The sequence below is a fragment of the Urocitellus parryii genome, chromosome 5 (genome assembly GCF_045843805.1).
Source record: "Urocitellus parryii isolate mUroPar1 chromosome 5, mUroPar1.hap1, whole genome shotgun sequence".
Classification (NCBI taxonomy): Eukaryota; Metazoa; Chordata; class Mammalia; order Rodentia; family Sciuridae; genus Urocitellus; species Urocitellus parryii.
This window is the reverse complement of record NC_135535.1, coordinates 160496871-160522405: the sequence shown is the minus strand read 5'-3', so window position 1 is coordinate 160522405 and position 25535 is coordinate 160496871. Positions and strand designations below refer to the sequence as shown.

Below are 25535 nucleotides of genomic sequence, written 5' to 3'. Positions count from 1 at the left end.
GCGCAGCAAGAACAACACCCAAGGTTCCGGGAACTGATGGGTTTCAGGCTTTCTCTTAAGATTTCCGCTAGTCTCGGGTCGGTGGAGACAGATCCTGGGCCTCGCTCTCGGAGCTCTCAAGTGGAAGAGGAGGCCGAGGAAAGGTCCCACAGCAGAAGCGCACAGGAGAGGGCCTAGAATCGTACGAGGAAAGTTAATGGAAATGAGAAACCTAGTTTGAGTAAACAACGCTAGACACCTTCAGGTCCCTGCTGCTTGGTCGCGTCTCATTCAGGGCTCCGGGTTTTCTCGTTTGTTCTGTGAGGTCTTAACCTGAGTGATCTCAAGGCCAATCCTGACACTGTAAATTCTGTATAAAGGTGGGTGCTTGGCGTTAAGGGGTGGGTGGGTAGAATTGGTTGTCCCTCTAGATTGAAAGCAAAATGATGATGTGAGCTGATCGCAGTGAGTGGGTGTGCGGATAGAAGAAGCAGTTCCTCAGGAATTCATTAGAAAGCCGAGTAAGCTGAAGAATCGAATCGCTGTGTTAGGATGGTCCCTCCCGTGCAGTGCCTTCGTTTACTGAACATCACCTGACAGCAATAGTAAACTAGTCCTTATATTTGTAAGGAAAACTCTTAGAAAAGTATCTACTACCTCTTGGTGTAACAGAGGTATTGACCCCCGAGACTTGAAAAGGGGACAGATTTAGGACAGAGTTGTGAGATCAAGAATCGTGGGTAAATTATTTCTGGGTGAAATGAGCGGATATCTTTTGTAGTTTTGTATTCTACTATGCCATACAATGTTCGTAAAAAGGAAAGTTTTTAATTCTGTAGAGTAAGGGAGATTGTTCTTTAGCGCATATAAAGGGCACAAATTTAAAGCAGGAGAGATTGTAGAAATGGTAAAGTCACACTCCCATTCCACAATTAAGGAGAAAACTCCAGAAAGGGGAAATGAACTGCCTAAAGTAACACAACTAATTAGAGGCAGAAGTGGGACTTTAGGTAGTATTTAAACAGTGGATGTTAGTGTAGTGTGTCTCAAAGTGTGTTACACACACCGCTGCTAGTACAAGGGCCAACATTTATTTATTTTTAAGAGGTGGGGTCTTGCTATGTTTCCCAGGGTGGTCCCTAACTTGGACTCACATGATGGTTCTGCCTCTGCCTACCCAGTAGCTGGGACTATAGGCATGCCCATTGTACCCAACCACATTTAAATTTTTATTCCTACAACTTTATTAGTGTAGAAATGTGATATTGGGTTTCCATTCACTGTATAATATCAAGTTTTCCTTTTAATCTATTTTTAAGTGTAATAAAACATAGTTTTAAGCATAAAAGTCTTTAAAAATATGAAGTAAAAATTACTATAAATGGTATATAGTCAAGGCAAAAACCATGACAATAGTGTATGGATAACAGTATTTTAGAAAACAAATGTGAATGCAGTCATTTAGAAGAGTTTAGGAAGTGGGACGTTTTTTCTGCACTGTTTTATGTGGTTTATACTATCGAAATTTTAAATGTACTTTTCAAGGAAAAATGGAGGAAAATATGAAGCTTGTTACACTGGAAGACACTGTGGAGTACCACTTGTTCCTGATACCAGATGAATCAAGGGACCCAGAGAAACAAAAAGAAATTCTTCAGAAGTATATTGAGAGAATAATGACCCTGTTTGCACCTATCCTAGTCCCCTATATCTGGCAGAATCAGCCTTTTAATCTCAAATATAAACCTGGGAAAGGTAAAGTAATTCATTCTTCCTTTAGTGTTGTCAGATTTATATCCTCAACTTTTTAGGTTAATAAGGCTTGCCTATATTCAGGCAAGCCCCTAAACTCAAACTTAAAAAAAAAAAAAACTTATATTGATAAAAACTTTCCAATAGTCAATACCTAGGAACTAGCTTGTACTAAAAAAAAATTAAGTTCATGGCTATTGTTTTAAACTTTAATTACTATGCCTTAAAATATCTAACTAAAGAGGTGCAGGTATCTGGTTTCCTTAATCATAGTTCCTTTTGCTATTTCTCAATTCTTATCATGATAATATGTTTGGTAGGCTGCCCTTTTTCACATGATTTTTTTGGTAAGGATCTAAGATTGACTTTGCCTGGCTTATTAAGCTTTAGACCATAATTTGCCACTCATAAGATTTTTTTGGTTTTGTCTTGTTCTAAGACAGGGTCTTGCTGTGTTGTCCAAGCTAGTCTCAAATTCCAGAGCTCAAGCAGTCCTCCTGCCTCAGCCTCCCAATTACCTGGGACTGTAGGCACACACCACTATTGATGGCTCAATTCAGAAGCATTTGAGTTTCCTTAACTGCTTTCTTTGTTGTTGATGCTTGAGATCTGGCCTGTGACAAAATATAGAACTCTGTCCTATCATTTCTTATAACTTTATGAAAATGAATTCAGGATAGATGACCAAGGCTCTACTCACACAGTGACTTATGTGGAGTCACTGGCATGGGGAGATTGATATCTTGTGATACCATGAATCTGACACACAATCTGGTACTTACCTGTTATCTTTAGCTAGCAGTGGCTAAATATTTTCTCTGCTATATCTGAAATATATGTGTTTTTTTTTGCAAGAGTACTGTCCCATTAGCATAGTACATCTAAAACCAACCCCTTACCTGTTTTCTAGAAAATCATCTTTACCCTATGTTTACTCATCTTATTTAATGTCATTGCCATCTTCCTCATCATCTAAGCTACTTAGTATTTCATGATCATACTCAGCGTCTCACTTCATCATGTTTACTCAGGCACTAAATCTTGATGTGATTACTTCTAAATATGATCCTTTTTCTACATCTCTTTGACTTTAGTGTAGGCCCTTTTTAATCCCTTCTTCTCGAAAATTACAGTATCCTTCTAACTTACCTCTGTGGTTCCAGTCTCACCAATTTTGTACACTGTTGTCAGTTACCTTTGTTGAACACAAATTTGATCATGTCACAATCCTGCTTAACATTCTCCACCAGTTCCCCATTGCTTCAGGAAAGGGTTTAAATGGAAGTCTAATACACAAGGAAGATGTACTCTAATTGGAGCTGTTATAATTGAAGAAACTTGAGAGATCCTGAGTAGGGAGAAGAAGAGTTGAGTGGAATATTCTTTTCACCTGTTTTTTGCTATCACAGCCTTGGAGACACTCTCCATTTGCATTTGTTTGACATTCCTTCTGTTAATGTGTACAGTGATTGATTTTTTTTTTTAATTAAACTGTCCTTCCAAACCAGTAATAAATCCCACTTGGTTGTGATTTCTAATCCTTTTAATGTGCTGTTGAATTTGATTACTAGTATTTCATTGAGGATTTCTACATCCATATTCATTAGGAATATTGGTCAGTAGATTTCTTGTCTCATATTATCTTTTCTGGCTTTGATATTAGGGTCATACTGGCCACAGAGAAGAAGTCTGGGACTGTTCCCTTCCCTTCATCTTTTTGGAAGACATTGAGGAGAATTGGTCTTAAATTCTTTAAATATTTGATAGAATTCTTTAGTGAAGCTATCTGGTCCTGGATATTTCTTTGTTAGAAAGTTTTTGATTACTTATTAAGTCTCTTTACTAATTATATTTCTGTTCAAGTTTTCTGTTTCTTCATAATTCAGTCAAGACCTGGATTATTAAGCTTTGTATTTTAAGAATTTATCTTTTTCACATAGGTTTCCCAATTGATTGGTGTACGATTGTTCATAGTATTCTCTTATTTTTGTGGCATAGATTGTAATGTCCCCTGTTTCATTTCTGATTTTAATTTTAGTCTTTTCTCTTTTATTCTTAGTTAATTTAGTAGTGTGGGTTAACGAATTTTGTTGATGTTTTCTAAAAAAAAAAAAACAAAACCTATTCAGTTTTGTTGCTTTTATATTATTTTTCTATACTTAATTTCATTTATCTTTATTGTTTCCTTTCTTCTATTAACTTTAGGTGTAGTTTGTACTTCTTTTTCTGGTTCCTTAGGGTGTAAAATTAGATTACTGATTTGAAATATTTCACAACTATGAAATTTTTCTCTTAGACTACTTTAACTGAGTCCTGTGAGTTTGGGTATGTTGTGCTTTCATTTTCATTTGTCTCAAGATATTTTCTAATTTCCCTTATGACTGCATTTTTTACTCATTGGTTGTTTAAAAGTGTGTTGTTTAATTTCCATATATTTGTGTATAGTATGCTTGTATGAAATTTTCAGCTTCCCTAAATCCAACTTCCTGATATTTCCAGAATGCAGTTGTCTGTTATGCCTCTGTGCCTTTGCTCATGCTGTTCCTTTTTCTGGGAAATTCATCTCTGGTCATTCCTCCAGATACCATTCTTTCTTACAATAAAGGAAGCAGCATCTTAAAGGTATCACTCCCGTTTCGCTCATATAACCTTCAGTGCATGCCTCTGTTCTAGGTTGATCATCTTGTTTTGAGATGATTTGGTTGTCTCTTATTTTAGACACTGAGCTTCTCAAGAATAGGCATCTTGTGTCTTGTTCAGAATTGCAACTCCAGTTCTCAGAACAGTACTTGGATCATAGTGAATGTTTGTTTGATTGGATGATTGTGTATATTTTTATTTGCAGTGACAAATTTATCTGATCATATGGTTGCTTTTTTAATACTTCTAGGAAGTGTTCCTGCTCATTTGTATGGCGTGACAAAGTTTGGGGATAATATTGAGGATGAATGGTTCATCGTTTATGTAATAAAGGAAATTACAAAGGAGTTTCCAGAGTTAATAGCAAGGTATTGTAGGTTATTTTAATTATTCTAAAGGAAATTATTTTTTTAAATTAAGTCACCACATTTTTAAACATTTAACAATTCTTTTTCTGAGCTCTGGTCAAAATTGTGCAAATTTGGGACATATCTAAAAAGTTACCTCAGTGTTTTTTCTTCCCCTTCTCTTATGACTACCTTTTCTTGGGAAATTATTATTGGAGAGTTCAACTTCCAAAATATTGGAAACAAAGCATACTTATTTTAAGTTCTATTTTTTAAAATTCTAGCTACAAAAGAAAAAATTCACATTAAAACTCAAACAATACAAAAGATTGTACTCCTCTGGTTTCCTAGAAGTAATCAACATTAAATTCTTTTGTTATCTGGTTGAAAAAGAGACGATTCATCTACATATCCTAGAAAACATTCGGCCTTTGGGTTTTTGGAATTGGCTTATTTCCCTTAGCATGATATTCTCTAGCTCCATCCATTTGCCTACAAATGCCATAATTTTATTCTTCTTTAAGGCTGAATAATATTCCTGTGTGTGTGTGTGTGTGTGTGTGCGCGCGTGTGTGTGTGTATCTCATTTTCTTTATTCACTTATCTGTTGATGACCACCTAGGTTGGTTCCATAGTTTAGCTGTTGTGAATTGAGTTGCTGTAAACATTGATGTGGCTGCATCACTTTAGTATTCTGATTTTAAATTCTTTGGGTGTCAACTGAGGAGTGGGATAACTGGGTCAAATAGTGGTTCCATTCCAAGTTTTCTGATGAATCCCCATACTGCTTTCCATAATGGTTGCACCAATTTGCAGTCCCACCAGCAATGTATGAATGTACCTTTTCCCCTACATCCTCGCCAACATTTATTGTTGCTTATATTCTTGATAATTGCCATTCTGACTGGAGTGAGAGGAAATCTTAAAGTAGTTTTGATTTGCATTATTCTAATTGCTAGAGATGTTGAACATTTTTTCATATATTTTTTGATCAATTGTATTTCTTCTTTGGTGAAGTCTGTTGAGTTCCTTATCTCACTTATTGGTCATGCTACGTGAAATAAGCCAATCCCAAAAAACCAAAGGTCAAATGTTTTATCTGATATGCGGGTACTAATTCACAAGAAGAGGTGGGGGGGGAGCTAGGGAAGAACAGAGTTACTCTGGATCAGGTAGAGGGGAGTGAAGGGAGGGGCAGGGTATGGGGGTAGGAAGGATAGTAGGATAAATCTGACATTATTACCTTCTGTACATATATGACTACACAATTGGTGTGATTCTACATCATATACAACCAGAAGGATGAGAAATTATACTCCATTTATATATATTTTTTTTATTTTTTTTTATTGGTTGTTCACAACATTACAAAGCTCATGACATATCATATTTCATACATTAGATTGAAGTGGGTTATGAACTCCTAATTTTACCCCAAATGCAGATTGCAGAATCACGTCGGTTATACATCCACAATTTTACATAATGCCCAATTAGTAATTGTTGTATTCTGCTGCTTTTCCTATCCCCTACCATCCCCCCTCCCCACTCCATTTATATATGATGTGTCAAAGTGCATTCTATTGTCATGTATAATTAGAACAAATTTTAAAAATAAAGCTAACCATAAATCCAAAACATAAGAGAGACCATTCAAATACATTTCTTTAATATGTATTTTCATTGCTATATTTTTGAGAAGTTATACACAGAAGGAATGTAAGCAGAAATCAGCATAGGAAGCAAAGTAGTAAAATTGCTATATAATTGGGTTTTTAAAAATGGAACTGATTATTCTTTGTAATTTCCCAGCCTGTGCCAGCAGAGGGCGTTTTATCCCACTGTTACATTTTTTTTTTCTAGTTTTTCTAGTCAGCTCCCCAAATCTGATCTTTTTCAACCAACCCAGCTACTTCCCCAACAGAACAAAAGAGAAGCAGTGAAAAATTTGGAAACTTTTTATTATTGAAATTTTAAGCACACATAAAAGAAGAGAGAATGAACCCATTTGTAGTCATCATCCAGCTTCAACAATTACCAATTTATGGTCATTATTATTTTATTTACACCTTCCCCTACTCCTCCATCATATAGAAAAATTATTTAAAGGTAAATATCCAATACTATGCCATTTGATCCTTAATTCAGGATGTAAGACTAAGGAATAAGAACTCTTTATTTTTTTATTTTTAAGCTTTTTCAAATTTATTTATTGAGATGTTGCCCATGCTGACCTGGAACTCATGAGTTCAAGCAATCCTCCCCCTTCAGCTTCCCAGGTAGCTAGGATTACATGTATTAGCCACTGTGTGTAGCTGATTTTTTTAAAAAACATTATTTTGTTTTTCTAGTTGATAAATAAAAATTGTGTATATTTATCATAAGCACCATATTTTAATATGTTTCATATATTGTGAGATGACTAAGTTGAGCTAATTAACATAGGCATTATTTCCCTTACATTTTTGTGGTTAGAACACTTAAAATCTCTGAAATATTTCCAATAATGCAATACACTATTATTAACTACTGGTACTGTGTTGTACAATAACAAGTTCACTACATTACACATAGGCAAGATCTGCAAGGATATACAAAAAACAATAGAGGAGAGTAGGAATGTGCAGATAGGAACAGAAGTCAGGGAGACTTCATTCTGTAAATTTTTGTATTTTTTTAAAAAATGTTAACCATGTGAATATATTCAAAAATTAAATAAAAATAATGTGAGGCCAAAAACATATATGTATGTATGTATGTTACTGATATATACATTTACGTGTACTATGGATGTGTATATATACATATACATACATATATCTTTCAAGGCCCAAATAACACTTCCTACATAAAGACTTTCCTAATATTGGCTATATGTGATTTTTTTTCTTTTGGAAACCTATATTACCTTGCATAATTTCATATTTTTGTCTAATGTTACTTGCTTTTCTTATTTTCTTTCCTTATCATCTCTTTCTAGTTCCTCCTTACAATCTTATAGACTCCTTTAGTGCTTACTGGTATTTAAATGTTTTGCTTTTTTATAGTAATCTATACAAAGTATATATTTATCTACTAAGATGAAGGAAAACATTTTTTAGACTAAAGCTATTTTGAAAACTAGCAAATATGTGCTTTTTGAATGCAAAATTGAATCTTCTTTTCATTAGGATTGAAGACAATGATGGTCAATTCTTGTTAATAGAAGCTGCCGACTTCCTCCCTAAATGGTTGGATCCTGAAAATAGTGTCAATAGGGTAAGTTTAAAAAGGTTTAGAATATTTACAGAGATGAGATTATGCTGCATTGTTTTCACATGTGCCTTAGCGTCTGCTAGTGCCTGCTATGAAATTAAAATGTGCCATTTTGCAGGTCTTTTTCCACCAGGGTGAGTTGTGTATTATTCCTGCACCAAGAAAACCTGAAGCTGAATCCTGGTTACCCACTACACCCCCAACAATCCCACAAGCATTGACTATAATCTCGGCACACCCAGAAAAAGTTTTAGCTTCAGAATTAGTACGAGCTTCTGTTAATAGGCGAATCAAAGGGTAAGAAAAATAACTGTCATTGTTTGTTGAGGAGCCTTTTGTTTTAGTAGGACTCAAGTCTTTCACTGAATATGGAATGCCTTTCACTGAAATTACAGATACCATCTCTCTTCATGAAATTGACTAGCAAGTTAAATTTATGGATTTTTAATACTAAGAAATAGGGTTTTTGTTGTTGTTTAATTCAGCTTCTCACTATGTTGCTCAGGCTGGGTTGAACTATTGGTCCCAAGTGATCCTCTTGCCTCAGTCTCCCCTGTGACTAGGACTTCAGGTGTGTGTCTTCATGCCTGGTTTAGATGTATCTTTTACTTCCCATTCAAAAGTATTATAATCTAACCCCAATATTTTTGCATTTATTTACCTTAGGTATTGTGGCTGTTATCTCTATCCCTGTATAAGAACATATTAGATCTTTAAATGAAAACTTAAGGAAGCACAATGTGCTCAAGTTTTTTCCTGTGGTTCTGGAACAATATGTGGTATTCTTAGATGTATGTGAAATACTTAAAAATTTCCTTCAGAAGAGAAAGAAGACATCACCATACTAACATTTTAGTTCAGCCATTTAAATTTGAATACCTATTAAGTGTTTAATACCATTCAGATCTTAATTATATTAAATATCTCTTTTAGCTTTATTTTGGAAAAATAAAGCCTGAGCTTATCCTTATTCCAAAATATAGTAGGTTTTGTGTATGTGTATTGTTGTTGTTTTAGCTGCCATAATCTCTTTTTTGTTTTCCATTTCTTCCCACTTTTTATTTTTCCTCTCTTCTTTCCTACAGTCTTAGAGTATGTACAGTATATCTTTCTTTTCACCTCTCTTGTCACTTTCTATTCTTGATGAACCATGACAAAATAAAATGTTAAAGGGGAAGTAAATGGCATGAAAATTATAGATATTTATATTAAAACAAAAGCAACTCTGTTACCTGTCATAGGTACCCAGAAAAAATTCAAGCTTCCCTTCATCGAGCACACTGCTTCCTTCCAGCTGGCATTGTAGCAGTACTAAAGCAGCAGCCCAGATTGGTGGCTGCTGCAGTTCAGGCATTTTATTTGCGGGACCCCATTGACCTACGAGCCTGTCGTATTTTTAAGACATTCTTGCCTGAAACACGAGTAATGACATTGGTAAGATATCTTTCTTGGTCATTTAGTTTCTCTCTTTGAAGAGTTAAAACATAATTTTAATTGTTCTCTAGAAAAAGTTGGATATATTCTGTTCCTTATAGCAAGTTAACACACATTTTTTTTCTTCATTCTTTTTTCCCACCCAATGGAGGAAGTTTTCAAGAGACCTGACTACCCATTTTATATCTCAGTGTTCCCTGGCTATTTTTCACTATATTTCCCCTATTTCTAGAATTACTTCCTTCTTAATAATAAAATGTGTCATCTCTCCCAGAGAATTAAGAAGTATTCTTTTATTTTCTATCCTCCAAACTGCCGTAATTAATGATAAGAATTCCATTGTAGAGTGTTGAGGGTGGAGCTCAGTGGAGAGTGTTTGCCCATCATGTGTAAGAAGCTTGGACTCAGTCCTTAGCACCACCAAAATATAAATAAAAGAATTCCACTTCTGACAAATAAAAAGTAGGCAGTAGGGTAAATTTTATGGTATGTGAATTATGTCTCATAAAGATGTTATTGAAATCAAGTATGCAGTGAATAGGTTGGGTGGTCTTTTCATTTGGGAATATATAAGTATGAAGCTCATAAATGAATTATTGTTAGATTTAACTGTAAAATGATATTCAAATTTTTAATTTCCCAAAGAGACTTATGTATTTTGTGTCCCAATGCCCAGGTCACTTTCACTAAATGTCTGTATGCACAGCTAGTACAACAGAGATTTGTGCCAGATCGACGGAGTGGATATGAGCTGCCTCCTCCATCTCATCCTCAGTACCGAGCCCATGAATTGGGCATGAAATTGGTAATGTTGATCTAGCATTATTTTTTCCTTCTTTTATGTAAAAAGTTTATTGATAGAATAAAGACACAGTACAGAAAGTCCAGAAATATACCATGTTTATGTAAGAATATAATAAAATGTGCTACTTTAAATTGGAAGGAAATAATGGATTATTCAATAAATGATGATACGACAACTGTAAAGCAATCTTCAAAATTAAAGTTGATTCCCTCACACCTATACTAGAATAAATTCCAGTCAGATAAAATATTTAAATGTAAAATTGAAACCATAAAATTTAAAAGAAAACACAGGAGAACGCTTTATGATCTGAATAGCAAAGTTTTTTTTTTCTTTTTTTTTTTTTTTTTTGTAGTTGTAGATGAACAGAATGCCTTTATTTTATTTGTTTATTTTTGTGTGCTGCTGACGATCAAACCCAGTGCCTCACGCATGCTAGGCAAGCGCTCTACCACTGAGCTACAACGCCAGCCCAGGAAAGGTCTTTTTAAACATGATTTAAAAGCAGGAGCAATAAAAGAAAAGATCAAAAAATTTGATTTTGTAAAAATTTCTGCTTGAGGAAGAAAAATCCCATAATGTCATAAGAATACAAACTTGGAAAAAATATTATATTTGCAACGTAAATGAAGAGAACTGACTTCTCTAGTATAGGAAGTATTCCTATAAGTCAATATGAAAAAGGTAATACTAATCAATTAATTAAAAAATGTTCTGAAACCGTGAACAGATTGTTCACTGAAAAGGAAACACAAATTATTTAGCTCAAGTTAAATGTGAAAAATGTTAACCCTTGTTCGTACTAAAGAAATTCAATTTAAAGCTACAAAATAGTGTTTTTTACCATTATATTGGCAAATATCAAAAAGTTTGATGCATGTGCTGGATTGGTGAGAATATATAAAGAAAAGGTAGACTTGAACATTGGTGATAGAACTAGAATTTGATTCATCTTCTTAGGAGAACAATTTGGCAATATCCACCAACATTTAAACTGCACAAATCCTTTTGCTCAGCATTTTCACATTTAGAATGTTTCTTCCATGTACTTTATATATGTACAAAGATATATATGTCTACTTATTGTTTATTGTAGCTGAAAATTATAAACTTCTTAAATGTCTATAGAAGGAGAATAATTAGATAAATTATCACTTATCCATGAAGCAAGATATGAAATGTTCTCCAATAATATGGTTAAGCATGAAAAACAAAGTTCAGAATAGAGTGTATTGCTATTGAGTGACAAAGGCGTGGAATAGCAAGATGTACATATGCAGATATCTGCTTGAGGGCATTGCTTCAAAAGGAGATGCAAATGGTTAGTAACAATCTCCTTTAGAGTGACCAGGGAAGCTCTGTGATTGAATTGTTTTGTTATACCCATCTGTTTTATTTTTAAATAAAAAGCCTTAAAATGAAATGATTTCATCCCTTTCATATATCTGAGACCATTCCCAATTAATTTATAATTTCTGTTACAGAAAAACTTTCTGTAAGCCTTTTTATAGTCAAATGAAAAATGTTTTAATTTCTGTTTTTTGTAATTGGCAGGAAAAGGAATTTCTTTAAAGAGAACAGGAATCTTTTTTTTTTTTAAGTTTTCTTTCCTTTTATAATATTTAGTATTCTAAAGAGAATCAGAAGTTTGGAAATAAATTTGTATTTTTCATAAAATTGAAAAAGTGTTAGAAATGTCCATATCCCCGTGTGTCCAGTCACCTAGTTCTTGAGTATGACTAAGTAGATAGAGAGTATCTTAATAAGATAATATGGGAAAACAGTAACTTAATAATGAAAATTTTGCCTATCTCATCTAGGCTCATGGATTTGAGATCTTATGTTCCAAATGTAGCCCACATTTTTCTGACTCCAAGAAATCCCTTGTGACTAACTCACCACTCTGGGCCAGTTTCCTTGAAAGCCTGAAAAAGAATGATTACTTTAAGGTAGGACTTGTAACATTTTTTAAAGTATATAAAGCAGGGAAAATCAAGCCAGTGACTTTAGTCCTGAGGTCGATATTTAAATGTGTAAAATAGGTATAGAAGCTTGAGTTAAAGGGGATCTTTGTAGTTCAGTGGTACCCAAGTTCTTGGAATGGAGTAATGAGAAGATATCTTGACTATTTTCAGTATTAGAGAAATCTAATACTATTTGTATTAAGTGATGAAAGTTATTATTTGTATTGTTAGACCACGACGCAAGAAAAGACCACTGACTCCAATTAAAATCAAATTAAAGCAAGCTTATTATTTCGACCGGCCGGGCTGCCTTGCCCCTCAAAATCGTGGGAGCCAAGGACAGCCCCGAGGCTTCTTTGTGGCCCAGTTTTATAGCCCAAAAAGTTACACAAAGGGGGCGTTACAGATAACAACATTCTGAAGAGCATAACACAAGTTTACATTTTTGCTGGCCCCAGAATTTATGGCATCAGAATTTATGGAGATCTTAGAGGCTCAGAGAGGGTCGTTATCTGGCCAGGGAGGGCCAGAATTTATGAGGCGTCACTAAGGTTTAGGAAAGGGTTGTTATATGGTCAGGGAAAACCGGACCTGGGTGAGTTCAGGGCACAGGCAGGCATTCCAATCAGCTTTACAACATCAACTAATGGCCAGGCCATACAGACATCCTGATATTTTTACAGAAAACAGAAATGAATCCTTCATAACTTGTGACAAGCTGGCTTCTAATCTAATGAGATAACTAGGCTAGGTATATCAGTATAAAATAAACAAATTGTAAAAATTATAAGCAAACATGAAGATACCAGATAGGAAAATTAGCAAACATGTGGATAAAATATTGACAACTAGTAAATGTCTCTCAAAATATACAGCATCACAGGTTTAAAGATAAGCATATGAGTTCAGTTTGGAAGACAATTCTTCATGTATGTAAAAAATGATATGAGTGATATTCAATACAATCAAGAGTATGTTAAACTTAGTACTCCTGCACATTGTTGGTAAGGTAACATTGTAAATTGGTAGAACCTGGATTGAGAATAATTTAATAGTAGGTCCCAGAAGCTAGAGAAAGGCTCAAACTCAAAATCTTTATATGAATAATTATCCAAAGTAGAGAAGTCCATAAGAATGTGATGATTATAAAGATTGTGAAGCAGTTTGAAAAAAGTATATAAGCTATTATAGTACATTTTTTGAGTAATATAAAACATTAAGTATGAATACCATTATAAATATGCATGTAGAAAATAGAAGTGATATGTTGTAATGAAATCAGGCTACATACACACACACACACACACACACACACACACACACACATTTATTTATTTATTTATTAGTTGTAGGTGACACAGTACCTTTATTTTATTTTTATGTGGTACTGAGGATCCAACCCAGTACCTCACATGTGCCAGGCGAGTGCTCTACCACTAAGCCACAGCCCCAGCTCTAGGCTACTTTTGATTCATTTTGCAAACTTTCTGTACTTTGTTTTATAAATTACTTTGTATTTAATCAATTATATCTTTTTTTTTTTTTTTTTTTGGTACTGGGGATTGAACTCAGATGCTCAACCACTGAGCCACATCCCCAGCCCTATTATACCTTAATAAATAATTAAATAATAGAAATAGGTAGAAAACTTTTCAAACTGGAAGTAGACCCTGAATGTTGAACAGGATTAGAAACCACTACATCTGGCCTACTCCCTCCATTCATTTAAAGAAACTAGAGCCCAAACAGGTACATTAATGACAAAACAGGAACTAGGACTCTGGCCTTATAATTCCTAAAGAACACAACTTACACTGCTTCCCTGAAAGTTGCTGGTGTTATTTTAATGATACTTTGTAAGTAATATTCTGACACACCATTATTATTTTTTTAAGGGACTAATAGAAGGTTCTGCTCAGTACCAAGAAAGGCTAGAAATGGCAAAGAACTACTTCCAACTCTCGGTAAACCGTCCTGAAAGGTGAGTTATAGTTAGGACACCAACAACAGAGTTGGCTGGTAGTTCTTTTTAAGTAAGAAAGTTAGTTGATTGTTGTTTTAAAAGTAACGTAGTTATTCATTATAGTAAATAAAGATGTGAAAAGGAAAAAAATTTATACCAGAGTTGACCACTATTATTATCTTGATTTATGCCTTCCAGGTTTTTATTCCATTGATTTTTTTATACTTTAAGAAATTTTGTATTTTTGTACATAATTTTTATTCATTATGATCTTACATTTTTCTACAGCATTAATAATCTTTATAAATATAATTTTAAATAGTTGTACAGTATTTGAACAAATGAATATGCCATAATTTACTCAATTATTGTACTATGGAGAAGATACAGAATTTAACTTAAATATCCAACATTTTAATTAATGTTGCCGGAGAGATTCCCATTCTCCACACTAGGATAATTTTTCAACAATTTAAACCAAACTCACATCTCCCTTTAGACCTGTTCTTGAATTCCCAATGTTCAGAGTTTTCTTTTTTTAAACAACTGAATTAATGTCATAAATTCCCTCCCCCCCCCAAGCTTTATTAATAGTACCATCATCTTCCTCTTTAGTTAAAGCCCTGGCTATTCTTGGATTCCATGTGTATCATCTTATGCATTGTTTCTTACCTCCCTGCCATTTCAGTTACTTACTTTTTGAACTATGTTAGTACCTAAACTTGTTTCCCAACCTCTAGTGACTGTTCTCTTCCAATTCAACTATTAGGACCAGGAAAACCTGCTTAAAATATTATACCTCCAATCATGCCACTTTCTTTTTTTTTTTTTTTTTAAGAGAGAGTGAGAGAGAGAAAGAGAATTTTTTTTTAATATTTATTTTTTAGTTTTCGGCAGACACAACATCTTTGTTTGTATGTGGTGCTGAAGATCGAACCCGGGCCGCACACATGCCAGGCGAGCACGCTACAGCTTGAGCCACATCCCCAGCCCCATGCCACTTTCCCTAGTCCTAAAATTATTAGGGATTGTTTCCCCCATCTCAGTACTGAGGATTAAATCTAGGGCTTCACACATGCTGGACAGGTAATCATCAAAAGCTACAGCCCCAGCCCTATATAATTGCAACTACCTGAAATACACATCAATAAATGGATAAATGAATTGCAGTATATTTTCGTCAGATTTATTTAATTTGTTTTAAATTGATATGTATAACATGATGTTTTGAAATATATATACATTGCAGAATGGTTAAAATATGTATTACCTCACATAACTTGACAATATGTTATATTCTTCAAAGATACAGAGAGTGGATATTAAGTGTCTTCACCACAAAAGTAAATAACTCTGTAAGGTAATGCATGTTAATTAGTTTTATCTAGCCATTCCACATATTTTAAAATATCATGTTGTATATGATATATGTACAATTTTTATCAGTTAAAAAAATAAATTGGGAAAGTGAATATGCAGAAATATAATAAAATGGAATGATACTAAACATATTGGTAAGCAATTTGTTTACTTACTATGACTTGAAGAGCTTGAAAAGTTGTTATAAAATAAATTTGCCTCATTAAAAAAATATAGCTAAATGGTATTACCAAAGCATGTCATAATTTAATTCTCTACATTGTCAACATTTGTTTTGAATTTGTTGTTATAACAGTGTTACAGAGAACATCTTTGTGCATTAAAAACAAATCCTGGGCTGGGATTGTGGCTCAGCTGTAGAGCGCTCACCTAGCACGGGCAGGACCCGGGTTCGATCCTCAGCACCACATAAAAATAAAGGCATTGTGTTGTGTCCATCTACACCTAAAATAAACAAACAAACAAACAAATAAAAATAAACAAATCCTTTCCATTCTTTAAGAACTAACTCAAATACCTCCTCCCTGAAGCCTTTCATTATCTCTTTTTAACTTCTCTGTCTCACTGCAATGAAAGTAGTTACCTTCCCCCATGTCTCTCCTTAGCATTTGCTATTCCTGAATGATATGTATTTGATCATTGGTTATGATTATCTGTATGTTTCTTTTCTCTCTCCTGATAATGTTTACATAGTATAAAATAGGAACAATTTCCCATCATCCATGTGATTTTGCATAGTATGCAGATATTTGTTAAATTAATGCAGGTTCTTTCTATAATTTGTTCCATTCTAAACAATTTAGACAGGGTTCCATTAATTTATATAACAAGCCATATCATCATCATATAGTAACTTACTCATCATATAAACAATCCCTATGCATATTTTCGTAGCAGAACACAAAATAATATCAGAAGACTTGATTTCCAGACTTTCCTCTGTCAATTAAATTTACTTGCAAAAGTTATAGAACTTCTCTGTGCTCTGGTAGTCTCATATATAAAACAGAATTGTTACCTCTTCAAAACAGTAATTAGAGGACCAAAAAAGAAAATGTACTTAAAGTGCTAACATAGCATGTCATACATGGAAGATTAATATATAAAAATATACATATATAAATATATAAATTGAAAGGGTTGTTAGATCAACAGCTTCATAGTGGTGCTCCTGAACAACGGAGAAGGCAAAAATGGGTAGGTCCCTGAGCTTTCGTTCTTTGCTATAATCAAAGCCATTTTTCTTGAACTTTTCTATATTTTATGGCTCCTGGTAAAATTTTGTTTGAGAAAAAGGAGTCTGCAATCTAAAACAAAACAAACAAAACAATGTTTAAAACAAAATGGACTACCAATTTTTAAATACTGTTTTATTTTATTTTATTTTTTACATGTGGTGCTGAGGATTGAACCCAGTAACTCACACATGCTAGCCAAATGCTGTACCACTGAGCGACAACCCCAGCCCATAATACTGTGTTTTTATCATTGCTCTTCTAGGCTCTCTTATAAAGAAATACTAATGTCTTTTTTTTTTTAAATAGTTCTCTTGCTATGAGTCCAGGTGAAGAAATCTTAACCGTGTTACAGACAATACCATTTGATATAGAAGAGCTTAAGAAAGAAGAAACTAATCTTCACCCAGAGGATGGTAAGTGATGGATCAGGATACAGAAAGAAGGTTAGAAAGAATTAAAGCATCCCACTAAGTCTCACAGGGTCTTTCCTAAGACTTCTTCTCAGGCAACTTTAGGATGGCAATATCGTGCTTGCTTCTTTTTCAGATGACCGGTGGTTAGATCTCTCACCAGATCAGCTGGAGCAGCTACTTCAAGAAGCTGCTGGCAAAAAAGAATCACAGCCCATTTCCAAGAAGGAGGAGCAGGACTATGATTTAACTCAAGTCTCAGAGAGCATGAAAGCTTTCATATCCAAAGTCTCAACCCACAAGGGAGCAGAGCTACCTCAGTAATTTGTGTTAAAGTATAAATATCTAAATAGTTATAAGTCAGTATTGAAGTCATCTAGTCAATGGGAAATGCCATTTTCTTTTTTTTTTTTTTTTTTTTAGTAAATGATTTGTACTTCTTTTCCACCTCTTTTGGTGCCTGGTATTGGTGATAATTTACCCATAGAAAGTCAGAGTTCTAGTAGCCTGATCCCTTACAGTCCTTAAAGAAGCCAGAAAGACTCCTTAACAGATTTAAGAACCATGGCAGAAACCATGCCCTTTACTCTGTAGACGTTTATTCGGAGCCTCATGGATTCTTTTTTTTTTTTTTTTTTTTTCCTCATGGATTCTTAACGTCTACCTCTCAACAAATTTAGACTTCTGATCTCATACTCCACAAGCAGACTGGGAGCTACAAACTCAAAAGGGGACAGAAGGGCTCATCTGAGGCAGAAATAAAACAGAAGAAATGTGAAATTATTTTGTCAAGTAATAAGGAGAAAAGGTAGAATTGCAAATGTATCTTTATTAGTGCAGATGTTCTTGAGCCTTCTGGAGAGATTAAAATTGATATTCATTTTTCTTTTTAAGAAGGCAGAAATGAGGGAAGGTATGTTCTTATTTATTTTTCAAGCTTTGGTTTTTTTAAAAAAAGGAATAAACTTTATGTAAATGAACTCAGATATATAATACTTTGACTAATGCTAGAAATACCTTATAGGGGGCATATAGTGAATGGGTCCCTAAATGCATAAGTTAAACATGCACAGATGAGGTGAAATTCTTACTTTTTTCATCAGACTTTCCTATTTTTGTTGTTCTGCAAGGCCAGTAAGCACAATAACTTTTTTTTAAATTAAGACATTAAAACTGCCATTTTCTTTTCTGTCCCTCTTTGATAATTTTTTTTCCTAAGAATGGCACCACTTTAGCAAAAGTCTCCAAGACTTGCATTCAGAATAAATTGTTTTTTGCCTTTATCTTGCAGAGAACCTTCTGAGGCACCAATCACTTTTGATGCAGATTCCTTTCTTAATTATTTTGATAAAATTTTAGGTGAGTTACACTGTGATGTTTACTTATTTTGAAATTGTAAGGAGTATGGCTGTTGCTAGAGAATTGGAGCATTAGATCACTCAGAAGTCAAAACTGTTTTTTCTTCATTGTTTTGAGTTGCTTTCAACAATAAATTACTGCCCTGTTTAGTGATTTTTATAGAGGCTCCTAGTCAGTGCTTATGAAATATTTAAGTGAATGGGTTTATGTGTATAGATAGGTTTTACCTTGGCTTCTGTATTATACTGCTTTTTTTCCTCTTTCAGATAGTCTGTATTTACATATCAATAAGAAAATAGCTAACAGCTCAATAGAAAATCAACATAGGATATGAATAGGCAGTTCATTGAAGAAGAAATATATTTAGTAAATGTTTGAATATAATTAATTCTTCCTAGTAAGCAAGTGAATGCATAAAAAAGTTTGAATTTTTTGCCTATAATATTGGAAACATTTTTTAAGATTGATAATAACCACCTTATTTATTTTTTTTAAATGGCCATTTCTTTTTTTTTAATACATTTATTTTATTGATTTATTTTTATGTGGCACTGAGAATCGAACCCAGTGTCTCACCCATGCAAGGCAAGTGTTCCACCACTGAGCTGTAACATCAGTCCCATCAATTTATTTTAAGGGTTAGAAAAATGAACATTGTCAAACTCAAGGGATAGAAGTGTAAGTTGTGTTTTCACAAGGAAGTTTGGCACTGTAGAGTGTTCATAATTTTTGACTTTGCAATTTAGCTTCTATGAATTTACTCTATGAAAAAGATAAATGTGCTAAGATGGTCACTGCATCCTTATAGTAGCAAAATATTGAAATATCCAAAATGTCCACCAATAGATGTCTATCAAGAGGGAATGATTAATTAAATCACGGTATGTCTGTATTATAAAATCTCTACAACCATAATAAAAATGAAGTCATTTGTATGTTCTGACAGAGGAAGACCTCTAAGACATTTAAATAAGTGGAAAAGCAAACCTCATTTCAATATGAACACTGTGACATAAAGTATGTTTATATACGTCTATAACAGTTTAGTCAGTATCCAAACCTTAATTTATGCAGAACTGTTAAAAGATGAAATCTGGTTAAACTGTTAAAAGATGTGTCTGAGACAGAAGGAACACAAATTCAAAGCCAGCCTTACCAATTTAGTGAAGCCCTAAGAAACTTAGCAAGAGACTCTGTCTGAAAAATAAAAAATAAAAAAAGGGCTGGGGATGTGGCTCAGTGGTTAAGTGCCCTTGGGTTCAATCCATAGAAGGAAGGAAGGAAGGAAGGGAGGAAGGGAAAGGAAAGGAAAGGAAGGAGAGGAGAGGAGGAGGAGGAGGAGGAGGAGGAGGAGGAGGAGGAGAAGGAAGGAAAGAAGGAAAGAAAAAAAAGTCTCTGAGAAGAGAGGGAACTGTGAGAGTGTTACACACCTGTAACTCCAGCTATTCAGAAATATGAAATAGAAGGATGGCAAATTCCAGCCTGGGCAACTTAGCAAGATCCTGTCTCAAAATAAAAAGATCTGGGGATGTAGCTCAGTGGTAGAGCACTTGCCTAGCACTCACATGGCCCTGGCTTCCATTTTCAGTATCACATCACATACGCATGCGCACGGGCGCACACACACACACACACACACACACACACACACACACAAACACACTGCTTCCATTTTCAGTATCATATCGCGTTCACGCGCACACACACACACACACAGAGTGAATTATGAGACAGTACTATGGCTTGAATATTTATATCAAGATATATATAGTTTTTTATTTTTGTTATTATTTTTTATTTTGCCATTCTAGGGAATGAAACCATGCTAGGTAAATGCTCTACCACTGAGCTACACTCCCAGCCTAGATTTTTAATTAAGAAAAAAATTTTAATTAATTGAGTTCACTTTTTAAAAATTTAAGGGGCTGGAGATATAGCTTAGTTTTGCCTCTCATGCACAAACCCCAGCACCACAAAATAATAATAATAATAATAATAATAATAATAATAATAATAATAATAATATTTTTAAAGCTTAATTGGCTCAGCCTGGGTTTTCCTGCAAATATCTAATAACCTTCCCATTTCTGGAAGGGATTTTTGTGAAGTAGTTTGCCTGTCTATATTGATTCTGTTCTGTGTATAACATAATTCTTTTAAGAAGTGTAATCACTCAAAAAAATTTACCAACTGGCTCATTTTATGTTGGGATCTAAATAGGGCCAAGACCTCATGAATCAGATTCTGATGATCTAGATGAGGAAGACTTTGAATGTTTAGACAGTGATGATGACATAGACCTAGAAACACAAGAAGCTGGTGAAGAGGTATCTCTGAAAGGAACTCTTGATAATCTCAAGTCATACATGGCCCAGATGGACCAGGAACTGGCACATACCAACATTGGCAAAAGTTTTACTACCCGGAAACAGCTGGTAAGTGTGTTTTTAACTTCTTTCCATTCTTAAAGTATGTTTTGTAGGATTGCTAAAGTCATATTCTATCTTCGTTTTTCTTTTCTTATGATGGTGATATTTGAAATAAAGAAGAATACTAATTTGTGGTGACAGGTGCATCAAACCCAGGACCTTGTATATGCTAAGCACACACACACTACCACTGAGCTATACCCCAGCCCCAAGAATGTGAATTTTTTCCTAGATTATATAAACTAGGCATGGTGTATACACATAGCTGGTGCTTGTGTTCCCAGCTACTTGGGAGACTGAAGCAAGAGAATTCCTTGAACCTAGGAGTTTGGGGCTAGTATAGACAAAATAGTGAGATCCTGTCTTTAAAAAGCTTGGGGTGTAGCTCACTGGTAGAGCATGTACTTAGCATACACAAGACCACTTGTTCAGTCTTCAGTACCAAAAAGTAAAGGCTATAAATTTTATTTTCTGAACATGTATTACTTATTGTATGCTATCTATAAAATAGTCATATAATGTGCTCAAATGAATATGTGGTTATGCACTACTATTGCCATAATAAATGGATTTTATAAAAGCAAGAGACAATCTTAAATATCCAAACAATTCCAAATCTTGTTTTCTGTGTTTCCCCAGTTTAAAGCCAAATTTAGAATCATTTTCCATCACATTTTCATCCTAGTTTTTATGCCAGCACTGTCTAGTCTTAAGAGACTTTATGGAAAGAGCGTGGACCCTGGAGTTTCATGGATCAGAGGTTGATATCCAGCTCAACGATCCACTGTGAATGAATCCATTAATCAGTAATCCTCATGTCACAGAATTAACTTGAACCAAAGGAGACAACAATGAAACCCATAATAGGTGTCTAACTAAAGTTAATTTCCTTTGCTTTGATCATCTAAACCATATCTAAAGCTCTAATTGCTTTCAGTATTGCCAAACTCTAATAGAAACCATATATTAGATTATCTAAAGCAGTACTTAAATTTCGTTGTGAATATAAACCACCTAAGAATCTTGTTACAGTTTTGATTTTGATTAAGCAGATCTGGGATGAGGCCTAAAATTTTCTGTTTATAGCAAGCCATAAATTATATGGGTGCTGCTATGTAGACAACACTTTGAGTCACAAAGTACAATCTTTCAAATCTTTTTCCCAGCCTGTGAAATCAGAGACCAAGTAGCAATTCAGTGTCTTTGTGGCTGGACTCCACAAGCCTTAGGTTTTTACTTTAAGCTTTGTTATTGGAGAAAAAAAAAAAAGAAATCTAGCTTCTTATATTTAAGAGAAAATTTAGATTCTTGTCTTTTTTTTTAATTAGTGTATTATAGTTATACATAGTATTGTGGCTCTTTTTGACATAATAAGTATGGAATATAATTTGCTCCATTTCAATCCCAAGTACTTTCTCTTCCTCTCCTTCTTCCTTTCCCCTGTTCCCTGCCTCTATTCTGCTGATCTCCTTTCTACTTATTTATAGTTTTTTTTAAATTAGTGCTTTATAGATGTACATAAAGGTGAAATTCACTGTGGTATATTCATATATTACGTAGCATAGTTTGGTAAATTGCATTCCACCATTCCTCCCTTTTCCTGTCCTTCCTCTCTCCCCTCCATCCCCTTCCCCTACTCCACTGATATCCCTTCTATTATCATGGGAGTTCTTTGTCTTTTTTTAATGTTAATTTTATGTTTCTCCCCCCCCCCCTCTCTCTCTTTAATAGTACTGGTGATTGAACCCCGGGGTACTTTACCACTTACCACTGAGCTAAATCCTCAGACTTTTAATTTTTTTTTTAGAAGAACAAATATTTACTTTGTGAGATTATTGCTGCCTGCAGCCTTTTACCCTCACCCAGTCATAAAACTTTATAAAACAATCTCTAACAGGAAACAGCACTAGCTCATAGCTTCCTGTATTAAATATGATCTTTTTCTTAGCCAAATGATGCTGGTGCTATAGTATGTTACTAGAACCAAAAGAGTTTAAAAAAATACTAAATACCTGCTCTACAGTTTAATGTACAAATGAATGAAAGCAGCATAAGGTCTAGGTCTAGCGTCCAAAGTTACAATAGACACTAATAATAAAAACAGAATGACAATGACAGATTCCCCTTTTTTGCAACTATTCTTGCAACCACAGCAAAGGTTTAAAAGATTTAAAGCATTCCAATGCACCATCTTTCATAATATAATGAACAAAAAGTTGAGATCTGTTCTTTAAAATTGTTCTACCTTACTTTTTTTTATTAGCTACACATGACATTACAATGATCTTGGCAATTCATACATTTGAATCAAATGGGGTATAATTTCTCATTTTTCTGATTGTACAGATTACAGAATCACATATAGCAATCATAATGTCTATTCTATTCTGCTGCCCTTCCTATCCCCCCTTCCCCTCCCCTCCCCTCCCATCCCTTCTCTCTATCCAATCTAATGTGACACACTTTTTTTTTCTTTTTCTCCTCTGTATAACGATGAGGGTCTCCTTCCATCTTCTGTGCAACTCCCCTTCTCCCTCCTTTTCACTCCCACCTCTCTTCCCTATTTAGTGGTAATCTTCTTCTAATGCTCTTCCTCCCTATCCCATTTTGAGACACCCCCCTTATATCAGAGAAGACATTTGGCATTTGTTTTTTAGGGATTGGCTAACTTCACTTAGCATCATCTGCTCTAATGCCATCCATTTCCCTGCAAATGCCATGGTCTTGTTATTTTTTAGTGCTGAGTAATATTCCATTGTGTATAAATGCCACATTTTTTAATCCATTCATCTATTGAAGGGCATCTGGGTTGGTTCCACAGTGTAGCTATTGTGAATTGTGCTGCTATAAACATTGATGTGGCTGTGTCCCTGTAGTATGCTCTTTTTAGGTCTTTTAATGCTCTTTTTAGGTCTTTTATGCTCTTTTTAGGTCTTTTTTAAAAATTTTATTGTTACTGGCAGTCTTGCTAAGAAGAAGGTCTTGCTAAGTTGTCCAGGCTGGCCTTGAACTTGTGATCCTCCTGCCTTTGCCTTCCCAGTTGTTGGAATTACAGACATGTGTCATGGCAGGCTATTTCAAAATAGAGATAGAAATCATCCAATTTGCAGAAATTTTTGCTAGAAGCAGGTGTGGTGGTGCACTCTTGTAATCCCAGTGACTCTGAAGGTGAAGGCTGAGGCATAAAGATAGTAAATTCAAAGCCAACCTCAGCAATTTAGCAAGGCCCTAAGCAACTTAGCAAGATCCTGTCTCAAAATTAAAATAAATAAATATATAATGCAGCTCAGTGGTTATGCACTTGGGGTTCAATTCCTAGTACTAACAACAAAAAGAAAAGAAATTTTTCCTAGAAACCTGTCATTATCTTTAAAATCAAGTTTTAATATGTGTTAAATCATGTAGACTATTAGACTTCATTTTTATTTATATCATAGGAGATATGAAATTACATTTTAAATTTGAAATTCAAATATACATTGTTACTTTGTGTAGCTTTTTACTGTAATCAACATTCAGCCTAAGGGGATATTATTCTGTGATTTTCTTTTCCTTCCAGAATAAGAAACCTCCATCCCAGACTGCCAGTAACAATTCAGATGAGGAAGATTCTGGTGCAGGAGATTCTGTCATGGAACCAGTGGATGTAGACCTGAACCTGGTTTCAAATATTTTGGAATCCTACAGCTCCCAAGCTGGACTGGCAGGACCTGCCTCCAACCTTTTACAGAGCATGGGAGTACAGCTGCCTGACAACAGTGATCACCGAGCCACAAGCAAGCCAGGCCAAGATTAACCTGCATATTTAGTTTTTCTTTTCTCTCTTTAAATAAATAATGAGTCTTGAGTGTGTTCATTTCTAGTTTTAATTATTCATTCAATAAAAATGGTTCTTCGTTACAAATTTCACGGGCTGTCTTCTCCTGAACCCCAAATATTGCCTTTTCTGGATTGATCATTTCTATTATATCTAGAAATATCTTTTTAAATTTATTTAAATGTTTTTCTATTACATTCTTTCCTGTCATTCTGGACCTCTAATTAGGAATATGTTCTTGTTAGTTTTAGTTGATTCAGAAATTATAATATTCTTCAAATTTGCATTATTGTTAATAAATTTGAGTTATTGACACCTTCTATTGACTCCTTGCTGTGGCTCATATTTTATTGAAAAAAATAACTGTACATGTGATAAGATTCCTGATATGCTTAGGCAAATTCTACTATATGAAGGTTATTCGTTACATTTTTGTGCATTAAAATACTTAAATATTTCATTCCAAATATTTTCATTATTACTATCTTTTTTTTCATTGGGGTTATCATTTTGTTATTATGTTTGATAAGGCAAGACTCATCACATAATTTCTGTTTTGGTTATCTTGAACATTTTACCAAATCCAACAGAGGTATTGCCAAAAATATATATTTTTTCTTTTTCAATGCAGGATATAAATTTATCTCCCAAAGTAGAAACTCATTAAAAAAACTCTTCATAGAAGTTGAGAATTTAGCCAGGTGCTATAGCACACACCTGTAACACCAGTGGCTTTAGAGTCTGAGACAGAAGGATTAAAAGT

At 34.3% G+C, this 25535-nt stretch overlaps 1 protein-coding gene across 1 annotated transcript; it reads left to right on the top strand.

Moving 5' to 3' along the window:
* Ecd (ecdysoneless cell cycle regulator) lies at positions 1-25232 on the top strand. Its single transcript, XM_026390251.2, has 14 exons — positions 1-359; positions 1525-1734; positions 4622-4739; positions 7889-7976; positions 8092-8270; positions 9215-9407; positions 10084-10212; positions 12033-12161; positions 14072-14157; positions 17064-17170; positions 17304-17487; positions 18459-18526; positions 20747-20961; positions 24515-25232. Exons 2-14 carry the CDS (start codon positions 1530-1532, stop codon positions 24749-24751), a joined length of 1938 nt encoding a protein of 645 aa, XP_026246036.1. The 5' UTR covers positions 1-359; positions 1525-1529; the 3' UTR covers positions 24752-25232.
* Positions 25233-25535: the final 303 nt, after the last annotated feature.